This window comes from Manacus vitellinus, unplaced genomic scaffold (genome assembly GCF_001715985.3).
Source record: "Manacus vitellinus isolate BGI_N305 unplaced genomic scaffold, ASM171598v3 scaffold_1_pilon, whole genome shotgun sequence".
NCBI lineage: Eukaryota > Metazoa > Chordata > Aves > Passeriformes > Pipridae > Manacus > Manacus vitellinus.
In genome coordinates, this window is record NW_021939396.1 from 33,476,713 (window position 1) to 33,490,011 (window position 13,299).

At 35.7% G+C, this 13,299-nt stretch overlaps 1 protein-coding gene across 3 annotated transcripts in view; it reads right to left on the minus strand.

Annotated features, from left to right (window-relative positions):
- PREX2 (phosphatidylinositol-3,4,5-trisphosphate dependent Rac exchange factor 2) overlaps window positions 1-13,299 on the minus strand; it is a 167,914-nt gene that overhangs the window by 91,694 nt on the left and 62,921 nt on the right. For all 3 annotated transcript variants that reach the window (XM_018079559.2, XM_018079551.2, XM_018079566.2), the window contains exons 10-12: window positions 6,644-6,793; window positions 3,786-3,930; window positions 2,200-2,300 (exon numbers count right to left, since the gene is read on the minus strand). In XM_018079559.2, the coding sequence (XP_017935048.1) occupies window positions 2,200-2,300; window positions 3,786-3,930; window positions 6,644-6,793 (396 nt within the window). The remainder of the gene's footprint in view (window positions 1-2,199; window positions 2,301-3,785; window positions 3,931-6,643; window positions 6,794-13,299) is intronic.

Here is a 13,299-nt window from a genome sequence, read left to right on the forward strand (position 1 = left end):
CATGCCTATCATGAACAGAGCAGGCTATGCCCTCTGAGTACCACTCTGTCTTTGCAGTCCTGACTTACCATAGTGCACCAGAAACTAAGGCAGTAGCTCCACAGGGCTGGCACATCCTGAGTTTCAAACACTTAAGCTGATGAAAAGCTGTATTACCACTAAAATAAGAAACCCCAAGTTGGTTTACATATCACTTCCAGCATTGTACCTACATTTATGCTGGGATACATATTTATATGGCACAGACAAAGAAAAAGGAACACATTTGGTCTTTTCATTTACTTCTTTGCCAGTGTAATTTTAAATCACATCAGTACATCAGTCCAAGAAACTGTGCAGCCACAGAAATACTTATTCATTTTAAAACTCTCTGATATTCAGTTTATTTTTGTAACTACAAAGCTCCTTACTACCTTGAGACAAAGCTTCCATTTCTCATCATCACAAGCAAGTGATTGGACCAAGTACCTCAGCCCACTGACTGCTACAAGTAATTTCAGATATCACAGAAGTCTATCAGGTAGATTTAAAATAGCAGCATAGCAACATACAACAAGATTTTTCCTCTTATACAAAGTGGAGGGGGAAAAAAAAAAAAGGAAAAGCCATAACTTTTCTACTTCCAAGAGTTCACACACCAGGAAGTAAAACAGTGCCCATCACAACATGGTTATGTCATTGCTAGCATGAACTCCAGCACAGTGACAATGATGGCCTCGTGAATATGCAAACTCTAACAAAGACCTCTACAATATTTGCAATGTAAATAACAGCCAAACTTTCTTTCTCCCTTGATCCCTCTGTGAAAACAGATGGTTCATTCAACTCTATTTTAAGAATGCTATTTTCAGTGAACCACAGCTGGATCCACTATTCAAAGTAGCATGTCTGGCTTACATTTCTATGCTCTAATATAATTACCCTTTTATCTCATGAAACTACACAATATTCATTTGATTCTGTATTGAGAAATTCTATGATTGCATTTAGGATATAAATTACAAGATCAGGAAAAGAATCTGGCAACTAAATGATTTCATTGAAAACAATTTCTCTGTGTGTAGTAAACATAATGGCATCTGACATTTGAATGATTGTGGAGGAAAGTCATGTAGACTGACATTAAAGAATTAAAGGCTACATGACCACTGATGAATAACCCTAATTTTTTTCCTCCTACTTTGCATGTGTTTAGAACACACACAGCTAAGTGGCACTATGTTTCTTCCACTTTCTTTTCAGTCAAGGACACTAAAAACATCATTATTAATCAGTACTAAATTCATTTCTGTATGGCGTATAGTAGTGTACTAAATGGAGTTTTGAAGTGTATATTATCAATGAATCCAACTAAATTTACACCCTGGATCTATGATGGAAAAGTAGCTAACTTGACAGCTGTTTCATCATTTGCTTTTTAAGTGACTGTACCTATTGTATGCCAAATATGCCTTCAAAACCAGAAGTTTCTCCAGTTCATTTATATGGTCCTGTTAGACTATACCTTGTAGTAGGGACAGAGATGAGGACCTGCTCTGGAAAGAGAAAAATGCTGCCAATGCAAATTATCTGCAGAAATTAAACATTCTTATTGGTCATTTGAGGGATACTTCTCTCCACAATGAGCTAAATGCACAGAATTGACTTAAAGTTTCAGTATAAAAATATAAATTTTAGTAACTATATAATATAGTGAAAAGAAGGCCTTAAAATTCAAAAGATTAAATTGTTGGGTTCTAGGCTGGATTCCATCAGCTTGAGTTGTAATACCTAACAGATGAGCAGGCACGTTTATCAACAGCCAACTGTGACTCACTCTCTTGCATAATTCTTAGTTGAACATGTATCCCTAAAATGCCTGGCCTTAATAAAGGTTAAAATCCTTAAAAGCAGTGTACCATTCTGTGTTCCCCTAGAATTTATTTTTGCTTACAAGAGAACAGCAATGTTTTTCTAGGTCCCTGTTTTCAATGTTGTGATCCCAACAGCATAGATATAATGTGATTAAATCAATCAAGCCTTTCCCAGTAAATCTGCAGTGCATGGACAATGGGCTCTTGAGGTCCTTGGAAGGATATAATGCAAATTCAACAAACCATCTTGCGTTAACAAGACCATATTTTTGTCAGACAAAATTACGTACATTCTAATTACAATAATTATCTTGAAAAGAAGTAATTTAAAACTGACTATATTTACCATGATGAATAATGCCATTCTCTAATAAAGCTTGGCCAAGATGAACACCTTCTTCAGATTTGTGTATCTCTCCAATTTCCAACAGCCAGGACACAAATTCACTGAAATAAAAACAGACACAGAAAACAAACTTTACATGTCATACTACCAAATCTACTGCATTTCCATCTCCATTACTGGTATTTCTAACTAGTCTAGTGAATGATTCTTAAGCCTAGTGATCTTGAAATTATCATACCCCCTTTATTTTTATGTAAACACATATGGTTTCCCATGAGATGTTTTCTTTTTTCTGCTCAGAAGTTTTCCATGCATAAAGTTTACCTGGCACACAGTGAAGACTTTCCATGTTTTCTGGGATTTCCTAAACTAGCATAGCCACATTTGACCAGACAGACCAATATTAGGCAATCCCAGACACACATAATGCACCTGCCCAGACAGATAGGTCATGATGACAGACCACAACCACAGTATGACAGAACAGCAGGCTTGTAACTTCTAAGGTGTGTCCGACATGACATCCTGAGCATATATACAAAGTATATACTTCATGTGCAGGAAATGCCTGCCTTGTATCACAATAAAACTGATGCAGTTCAGAGACATCAACTTTATAGCATAGGTGTAGGTTACAAACCAAAAGCGTAATGAGGTAGTGCAACCTTCACTGTCATGGGTGACCCAGAGGCTGGGAGAAGTGGTCTTCAAAAGGGTCCACTCCAAACACAGCACAGAAAAGCGGCCATCTGATGGTAGGTTTAAACAGCTGCCTCACCATGAGTGTATTCTTTACCTGCTTCCAACAACTTCACTGAGGAAATACGACTCAACCATAACTCAATCATTAATCTTAATCCTGGTTTCCATTCTCTTCAACTATGTCACTTCTGACAGCACATAAGAATCTCCCAAGTTTCATTTCCACTTTTAAACCCAGTGGTATCTTCCTTACAATTTGTTTGTGTAAAATTTGCTGTACTTTATAAAAGTGCTTTTCATGCTTAACCATCTTATGGTCAAATGAAATAAGTGATAAACCCTTTTTTTCCATACACACATTTTTAGGGTATCTATCTCTTTCTTTTTCATTCAGTCTTAAGATGTAGGTATAATATGGCATTAAAAAGATTCCCCTGATAATACGGGTAAATTTTTAACTACATAAACCTTACTTAGTAACTCTGTTCTTGACATTCAAGCAAGAGAAGGATAGGAGCAGTTTTAGAGACAGAGATTGTTTTAAGTGGAATAAATAACAAATAAACTTTACACCCCAAACTAATCATTATAGAGACAAAATGCATTAAACAAATTGGGAATCATTTCTTTAAAGAAACTAATTCACGTGACACACTTTCATATTTTCATCATGCCTTTGCAGCCTTGTCTCTTTAACAGAACTACTTTGCAATGTAAGTATATATTCATAAATTTTAGGCAGACCAATTTACATTTTGGCTAAACTCTGTGAGGCAAATAGGCCTAACAGACATTGCAAATGAAGCGTGGTTTTCGCAGAATCCCAAAGATTTAAAATGTGTTTTTATATGGTAAAAATTCATGCTATCAAATGCATATAATACCTTCCAAGAAAGCATTTGGGGAAAGTGGTTAATTTCCTCTTCCTGTCTTTGATGAGATTCCCTTGTTTGCACATCATTTTGTACAGTCTTTCTCCTTGCTCAGAGATCATCACCCAAGTGTCCTGTTCCATGCCCAATTTTAAACCTGCCAAAAATGCATTAAAACTTTATGAAGTGATATTGCCATTATATTTCAGTATCTTCCCCAAAATGGAGAAGCAATACCAACATTTTAATACCAAAAAAAAAAAGTAAAGGAACTGTTTTCCATTTTTTCCCAACAATCAAGTTAAACTATGAACATCTGATCCTCATAAGGTATAACCAAAAGATATTTTTAAGTTCCTTATAGTGAAGTTAAACTACTAGTCATTCAACATCACCACTAACTTTTTAGTAATAAATACTAATGCTGTGATTTTCAGATTTCAGTATATGAATATTTGCAAGGCAGTAGTCATGTCTTCACACATTTAAAATAAAAGAACCCTGGTTTTGTTTTTATCATGTGATAATAAAAATGTCTTCACTTAAAGGAATATTTTTCAAATTTCCAATTAATAGTAACTGGTTAACTGTTATATGTATGTTAGTTTCACATCAGATTAATTCACCCCTTTTCCACAAAAGCATATACATGACTTGATTTTTATTTTCTTCAAGATTTTTTTAACAATGGAAAGCTATCAAGGGATTTAGTTTAATATTTTTAATGGTTTATTTTTTTCCTGTTTATCTTCTTGAAAAAATCACTATGTTTTTTGAGTAACAGATTAACAGATGATCAAATCCAGTTTTTGTTGAACTATGCATCCTATGGCCATTCACAGAAGCTTGTGTTCGAGGAATACCACCGACTTTCATATCCCACACGCTTTCTCAATAAACAGTTATTAATGCTGGACAGAACCACACGTTTCTTGAATGTCTTGTGTACATGTTCTCAGTTTCTGTTCAGATTTTCATAATTTTTAAACTATAACTGTACATATAACTGTACAGGTGACAAGCGGTGTCCCTCAGTACTCTGTCTTGGAATCGTTGCTCTCCAGTATCTTAATCGATGACACAGACAGTGGGATCAAGTGCACCCTCAGCAAGTTTGCAGATAACAGGTGTTTACAGGAAAGCCACCAAATTGACAGAAAGACTTCAGTAAAATTTTCCAATTCAGCTTGATTTCTCCTAGCAAGAAAATACAATCTATGAAAAGGTCCTAGTTCATAATTCAATTACCAAAGCTGAAAACTAAATTACTTCATTAAGGGCATTCTCTCCTTTTAGCTCAGCTTCTGCTGCATGGATTCCAAATAAAAGTATAGGTTGAGTTTCTCTAAGTCCATTGAATCTCTGAGTCTTCCAACTCATTTGTTTTTGGAGATTCTGTGTTGCAACCTGAATATGTGTGTGCCCCAGATCCTCTCCTCTTTGTTTCATGGTTGTCTCCTTGTTTGGCAAACCCACTGAAAACATCAGGAGCTGAAAATTTCCACATATTTTTAGAATGCTAAAATCCTAAGACATGTCTTGACTTTTGGATAGCTACCTCAGACCTCAAGCTTGCCAAAGTTTAGCTCAAACTCATCCCTCCTACCAGCTGCTCAGTTTATTAGTGTGAAATAGTAAGAATTCATCAACATAAAGTACACCTACTTAATCTTTGTATTTCTTATCTGAGATACCAAGAGCCCAAGGGAGTCAAGAAACTTAACAGTGAAGTGGAATTTACTGAAAACATTTTAGTAGGTTCCAGACAAGGTCCTATACAGCAGCAAACAAACCTGGGTTTTGTTGTATTTGACACCATCTCTACCACATTGCTTTCTCATTTGTTATTTTAAAAATGTTGAGGTTTTAGAATGTTAAAGCATCTTTTTAGCTTTTCTGCTATTAATTCCTGGTGACACTATTAATTAGCCAGTGCTCAAATACCCTATTTGAAACTCTGGTCCTACAACAGATGTTCTACAAGCATCCAGTATTCAACTTTAAAAAACCAAAGAAAATATTGTTGGTCTCCATTTACAACAGAAGCACAAAACAACAATTACTGCAACAGGCAACAGAAAATCTACACAATTCAGGAAAAGCATTACAGACCTAAATACAAGGCCATATTTTCCTTCAATATCAAGGCTCCAAACAACCTTACTAATATGGATATTTTAGCTTGCAAATGAAATTAGCTCCAGAAAATTATGAGGTGTCATCTTTCCCTGCTTCTACTTTGTGCTGGGTTCACCTTGAACACATGAAGTTATTCACGGTCACATTTGAGATCAGGATTATATTTCATCCAAGTATTCTTTCACCTTAATTCAGTTATTCAAAAAGATAGTGGTTTGCCACTGGTGATTTCTTAATTTTTTGGCAGGGGAGAATACATCAAAGACGGGGTGGTGGGTACGTTCTGCACCATTTCACTTTAGATCATCCGCATTAAAATCCAACACTGAAAGCCTGCTCATTTCAGTGATTCAAACGGCCACTCACAAAGGGAATCAATGCATAAAAATCACACAAGGCATTTAGGACAGACCCTCAGATACCAAAAACCATAATATTACACAGGTCTCAATGAGTTTATGACAATTTATACTGGTTGAGGATAAGCTATAAAATCACAGGTTAAATCATCTCCCCATTTCCAAAACAGCATTCACTACCAGCATACATGATTGAAGACATAAAGCCCTTCCTAGTACAAGCTTGATTTATTTTTCCCAAGCTGTTATTCATAAATCTTCAGAGGAACCTGACACCACAAGTTTGCCTACCAGCTGGTTTTCTTTATATCTCAACATAAAAATACAACATGGCTTTCTGGCAAAGCAACACAAGGAAGTTTATTAACCTACCTTTTCTCCTCTCTCGCTCTTTCAAAATTGCTTCCAGCCATTCTTGCTTCTCTTCAGGGGTTTTTGCCATGCATACAAACCACTTATTCTTTGCCGTGTTGTGGATCTTCCAGCCATTAATAACAGTGTGGCCACTGCTGTGGTAGTCAGCTAAGAATAGATAAAATGGCTTAAAGAGTCTCTATTCTTACAAAAAGCAATAGTTGTTACAATTACTAAGAACTCTCAGTACACACGAAGCCCAGGAGATACAGAAGAATAAAAATTAAAGTTACCTGTGCCACTTGTGAACTGTTATAACTTAATAAATTGTAGTTTTAATGTTTAGTAAACAATGTCCTTTGTAAAATGTAACAAAGAATTGCATAGCATATGGAAGAAGGTATAAACTCGATACTAAAACAGGCAGAGTCCTATTAAAGCAACAGATAACAGTATTTAGAGTACTTCTGTTTGTGTTAAACTGTAATAAATAATTCCTTAAACAAACAGCATTGTGGTTTTATCCCTTAAGTTGCTCAGAGCTGCTGTGCTGATTGAATGATTTACTATTAAGTTTAAAAAAGGACTTTACAGGGGGTAAAATACAATTTCAATTTGACAAGTAAGCACATCACATATATTTGATGTATTTTTACTGGTTACCCAAATAAATAAATATCTACACTTACTAGTTTAAACAAACTGAAATATAATACGAGATGTTCTTTGATGTAAAAAAAAAACAAACCCCAAATGCATAATTTTTGAAATATGCAATAATTTGAAATAATTTTTTTTAAATAGCCCTATGTTCAGTGTGCACCTTGTAGGAGAGATAACAGCTGCTGATGTTCTTAGGTATCTTGAACTTCTGACTCTTAACATGTAAAAATAACTACGATATAAAAATCAAGTCCTTACTACTTATTACTTCTGTAACATTCTATTTTAATATGTTGGCTCATAAATCTTATTCAGAAATTCCAAAACTAATACCCCTAACTATCCTTCACTGAGATTACCCGCATTTCCTGGGGGAAAACTCGGGAGACATAAATTCCTTATGATAAGAAATTTTTTTTTTACATAAAATACAGACTAAAAAACTAGAGCTAGCAACTACCATACAAAGTGTTTAGAAAAATCAAAGGTCAACGGTTTCTCACCACAAACTTTCATTAAGAGGCAAGAAAGTCCTAGGGCAAGTCCTGAACTACTATAATAACTACAAAGCTTTTTGTTTTGTAAATACTTTTTCATAATTTAGCCCTATTTTGTATGATGAGATGGGATTTTCTGAAACTGAAACCCTTGCTGAAATGCTTGCTAAGATTTATCATAAATCTCAGCAGACATGCTAGTATCCTTTCAATAACTTTGCATTTTAATTAGATGGAAAGCAGCCAAGCTTTGTGTACTGGGCTGGGAAATGTCAGGAACCACTAGAAAACCATGAGACTGATGGCTAATTTCTAAACCAAAAAAACCTTCTAGTACTCAAAGCATGTAAGAAAGTGTAAGCAAGTTATGAACAGGAAGAAAATGAAGTCAGATATTTTTGCAACATCATGTTTATACCACTTACCTTTTTATCATATTTTTATTTGTATAGCCTATTCAGAATATCTTTTGTCCCTTTAAAAACACCATTTCTTGAAAACTACCCATCATACTATTCAAGCACTCTCAGAAAATCAGAGTCAACAGTCAAGGGAAAAAATGGCTCGTCCAGACCCTTGAATATCTCAGTGTAGAGCTGACTTTTTAAACACGCAGCTTCCTTGGCATCTGAAGATCTCTAACTGGAGGGCCAAGAGCACTGGCAGTTTGACCACATTTATCTCATGCCACTACAAACTCACTGAATTTTGTGAAAGGCCCAATCACGAAGCTAGGTGCTATGAATGCCTAATGTATACAGATGGCAGTGAGTTCAGGTGGAGGAAGACATGTAACTGTTGCCCAGTTTTGCAACAATAAACCACTGCTGCGATGGCCACTTTGACTTCAGTCTCTGCCTTTCACTGCAACACCCTTGCTTTCTCTTTTGCTCTTCATGCTCCCCATGACTACAATCCTCCAAGGCTCCCATGAGCAATTTGTTCTCCCCAGTACACCCATGCCTGTAGTCAAGAACATTTCAGCATTACGCTATCATCTCATATAAACTTCCACCTTCTTTGGACTTTTTGGACAAAATCTGGTCAAGAGCTGCAGCCATGCTGGCTGGCCAGCCAGGAGGTGTGCATATTCTGGCTGGTCAGCTGCACAGCACATACGTGCACTCTTCACATCATGTCAATCACAGCTGCCAGTCAAGCTAAACAAATAATTTGCAAACCTGACATAATGGTTACAGAAAGAAGAAGAGCATGAGACTTCAATCGCTTGATGTGAAGTCTGAACCAGCATGATCAACAAATCATTAAGCCGACAAGACGACATCATTTAATGTTACGTGGTAATACGTTAATGCTTGTGATTTGAATTGTAATATATTTTTCAAAATTCAAGACTCAAACATTTGAGTGATGCATAAGAAGCAATTTGTTACAGCCATATACAATAGAATTTTCTTCCTCCTTTAAAAAAATAAACAGAAATCTCTGTACTGAAGGTCGTCTAAATTTCTCAGACTTGAGGTTCTTGGGAGTATCAATGCTCAGAAATACCAAGGAAGTAATTGCTGCACAATATCAACTGCCATTCTCCTATGTATACTTTTTAAAGCAGCTTCTAGTTACCATTATCATCCTCTATTTTTTCTGTATTATGCCTCATTTCAAAACAACAGGGGACAGAACTACTATACTATAGCAAACATAAATCTGGTATTTCCTAACTCCCAAGTGCTTTCCTTCATAAACTAAATAAGATTCATTTAATGGCTTGTGAATGTCTTCAGAAATATATTTTTCTTTCAAAACTGATTTAGAAAAACTGCTACAGAAAAAAAACCACATTACAGTATATCCATCTTTCTAAAACTTGCAAGTGGCTATGTAGCCACATTGTTTTAAGATCACAAATACTCTACCCTGATAGGTAATATGCATTCCACTTTAATCAGTGCAATTAGGAAAAAGCAGAGTGCATCATGGTGCTGTAACAAAAAAGAAAGCTCACACCAACTGTACTGCTCAGCCAAGGCGTAATTTCATCAAAGAAAAATTGCTTTTCAGAAAAAGCTTTGTTAATTTCTGTAGGCACGTCATTAGCATGATAATAAACCACACTGGGAATCCGTTTTCCTATTTCTATGCTTCTACTTACAAACAAGGAAGACTACATTCTTACCTCTATCAATGCTCAGGCAAACACTCTCAGTTTGCCCTGTTTCCCGGAGCCCTATCATATATAGAGACCTTTATATAAAGTGAGAAGGGGATCCCAAAATCTACAGTAAAGAACTGTGGAAGTATCATCTAGACTCAATAGTCTTTAATGTCTGTAAAGAACTCCATATAGGGTACATGAGAAAGTCCTGCACAGACATGAAAATACAAGCACTCTGCACTCAGAGCTTCCACTCTAAATTAAGAATCATAGAAAGTAATAGGTAATAGATGATTAAGGAGCGTAAAATAATACAATACTATGCAAAGCTAATGTGAATGAGGCTCAGACAATCATATTGCTACACTTGGGAATGCGATGAGACAAAAAGAAAGCAGCAGAATAGTACTGGGTCACAGATCAAACGGAGATGACTACAGGGGATGAGAAACAAGACATCTGGGTCTAACAAATGAGAACAGTAAAGCAAGCAGAACAGAGGAAGGTTAAAGAAGGGCATCATGATCTGAGTGAAAGAAAAAATATCAGTGTGAGGAGACGGGATACACAAGTACCAGAAGGAAGGAGAACACCAGGGGCGTTACATAAAAAAGCAGGAGGGGGTGACAAGAAAAGGGTACTAAGGTGTCAAAGTGTCACCTTTCAGAGAAATAACAAAAACATTTTCATATTTCAAAGAGAAGCATCGAAAGGAGGGATGAAATAGCAAGGAAAAAATATTTTAGGATATTGGAAAAACTGAAAGCGAAAATGGGGTGGTAAGTTAAAAAAAACAGATAAGAATAATCATAGAGTCATACAATGGTTTGGGTTGGAAGGGACCTTAAAGATCATCTAGTCCAATCCCCCCGCAATAAGCAGGGACATCTTCAGCTCAATCAGGTTGCTCAGAGCCCCGTTCAACCTGACTGTGAATGTTTCCAGGGATTGGGCATCCACTAACTCTAATAAGCTAGAAATCAAAATAACCAAACCATTAACTGATGCCTCAGAAGTGGAAAAAAGTATGGATTTTGGAAATAATGTGTATATAAAAGTGACAGGATTTGATATGGCTTAGGAGAGCAAGTGGGAAGGAAGCATGATAGCCATGAGGACTGTGTGCAAAGCTATAGAAAATGGGGACAGTAGCAAAATTTCCTGTGGCTGGAGGAAATTATACTACTAGTGTCTGGAGTGTAGAGGAAGGTTATTTGTGCTTAGCCAAATTATACTGATGATTCATTGAGGAAGAAAACAAATGCGCAGGAAGCAAAACGAGCGGCATGAAAGAGATCAAGGACCGGATAGCTAGAACAAGTAAACAAAGAGAGGTAGGACAGATTTGAGCAATACAGGATAGTCATGGAAAGAAGACCAAAGAAATATTTTCTAACACCAACACTAAAAGTGTGGCAATATGCAGGTTGGAATCAGTGAAAGAAGAATAGTTACAGAATTCCTGGAATATTCATCAGGAAGAAGATGTTGGGTGTAAGCCTCTGGGGCCACAGTAACATCAAGAGTTACAAGCAAAGAGATGCCATCTTAGAAAGTGACATAATGCAAACAGGGAAACTTTTATTTCTAAAGCATATATAAGGAAGGTGAAAAAAAATAAAGGGTTTCAAATAATACACAACAAGAAAGACTGAAACAATCAACTCTTTTTTTTGCACAAACAAATTACTGAGATGCTAAAATAATCCTGAAAACTGGGCAAGAATACAGGTCAGGAAAGGGAAATAGCAGGATACAGAATATTGAATAAACTATATTCAAGTCAAAGAGGCTTGAAGAAATTTATTACAAGGTACCCATGGACAGCTCAAAATCACTAACTAAATTGGTGGGCCTGGTGAAGGACATAGCCCAAAACAGATGTCAAGGAATTCTTACAAAAAATGTCTGGTAAGCACAGGTAATACATCAAGTGTGACACCATAGTGCTCTACCTTATGTTCAGCATTTTCCACTGTTCATGGAACTAAGAAAAGAAGCATTGCAAAAGCTTTAGGGAACAAGATACAAACTCTGAATGCTCAATATTTTGTAGAAATTATAAGATAAAACTCAGTACAGAAAAGAAAGTAGTTAATAGGACCTATTTCAGACATTAACACAGTATAAAATATAACGGAATAGGCACCACTACTGCACAGAAGGCTCTGATGTGGTATTCTTGAACACAAACTAGAAAATTGAAAAATAATGTTCTCAGAAAAGCCAAACAACTCTGGGATTAATAGTAGACATCCCACATTGCAGCACTGTCCTACTTGGCACCAGCAGAGTTTCAGGTCTAGACACTTCAGTTATGAATTCCAAGCATTTTTAATGTAATTTCTTTATAAAACTGAGGGTTAATGACAAAAGATGGAAGCAAACTGAATAAAAAAAACAAAACTCCAAAGGGCAGAGAACAAAAACGCCCAAACACCACACATGAAAGACTTTAAAATAAGAGATGGAAGAGAGACTAATTTGTGGCAATAAGAACAACAGGCAATTTGTTCTCCAAGTCAGTTCTACTGTCTACCCAGTGAATGAACTATTTTGAAAACAAGGAACTCAAGATTAGAAAAAGATAATCTTAATTTTAAAGATTCAATTCCTATGAAGTTTACTTCCACTGTAGAATCATTGTCATTAATGCTCAATTTTAGAACACAATTACATTAAGAAATGTTTTGAATCCATAGCAGAGGTAGGACAAACCTAACACTACTTTAAAGTATCACGGGAAGTAATACATAACTCCCAGAAATCTCCTCCAGGCTCACACATCTGCAGTGTCACTGCAAGTTTCATTTATTATTTTTTTTTAGTTTTACATTAGAAAGTCCAAAATGTTTCAGGTTTTATTTATTAATTGTAAGGAAAATTAATAATTGTTAAGCTCAAAGGTTAAACTCAAGTTTCTAAAACAAAAATTGACATGTGTAGGAATACTTTGTTTTTTCACTTTATTAATGTATGTCAGGAAAATTTCAAGCAATCATATGGATTATATTGCTAGAGATATTTTAAAAAAACTTTCTTGTGTCACAATTCCAGCATTTATAATGTTCGAGGTTTCATTCCAACAGAGGTAAGTTTTCCATTTGCTTTTATAAATATACCACATACCTAGGGATAAGTTCTTTAAGAGCGCTGAAATGCTGTAAAATGAAGTTAAATATGCAATTTCAGCTGAGCAATAAATGGCACCTTATTTTACTACTCTGTTCATGTTAGCATAAAATAGTTATCTATGACCAACCAGCTAATAATGGATGACATTGCTGTCATCCATTCAAAGAAGCAGAACTTTGATACTAATAGATAGTGCTTTTAAAGTGGCATCTTACTCTTTCTTTCTAAATAGAAGGAGCACCGTCAATTCCCGAAGAAATCAT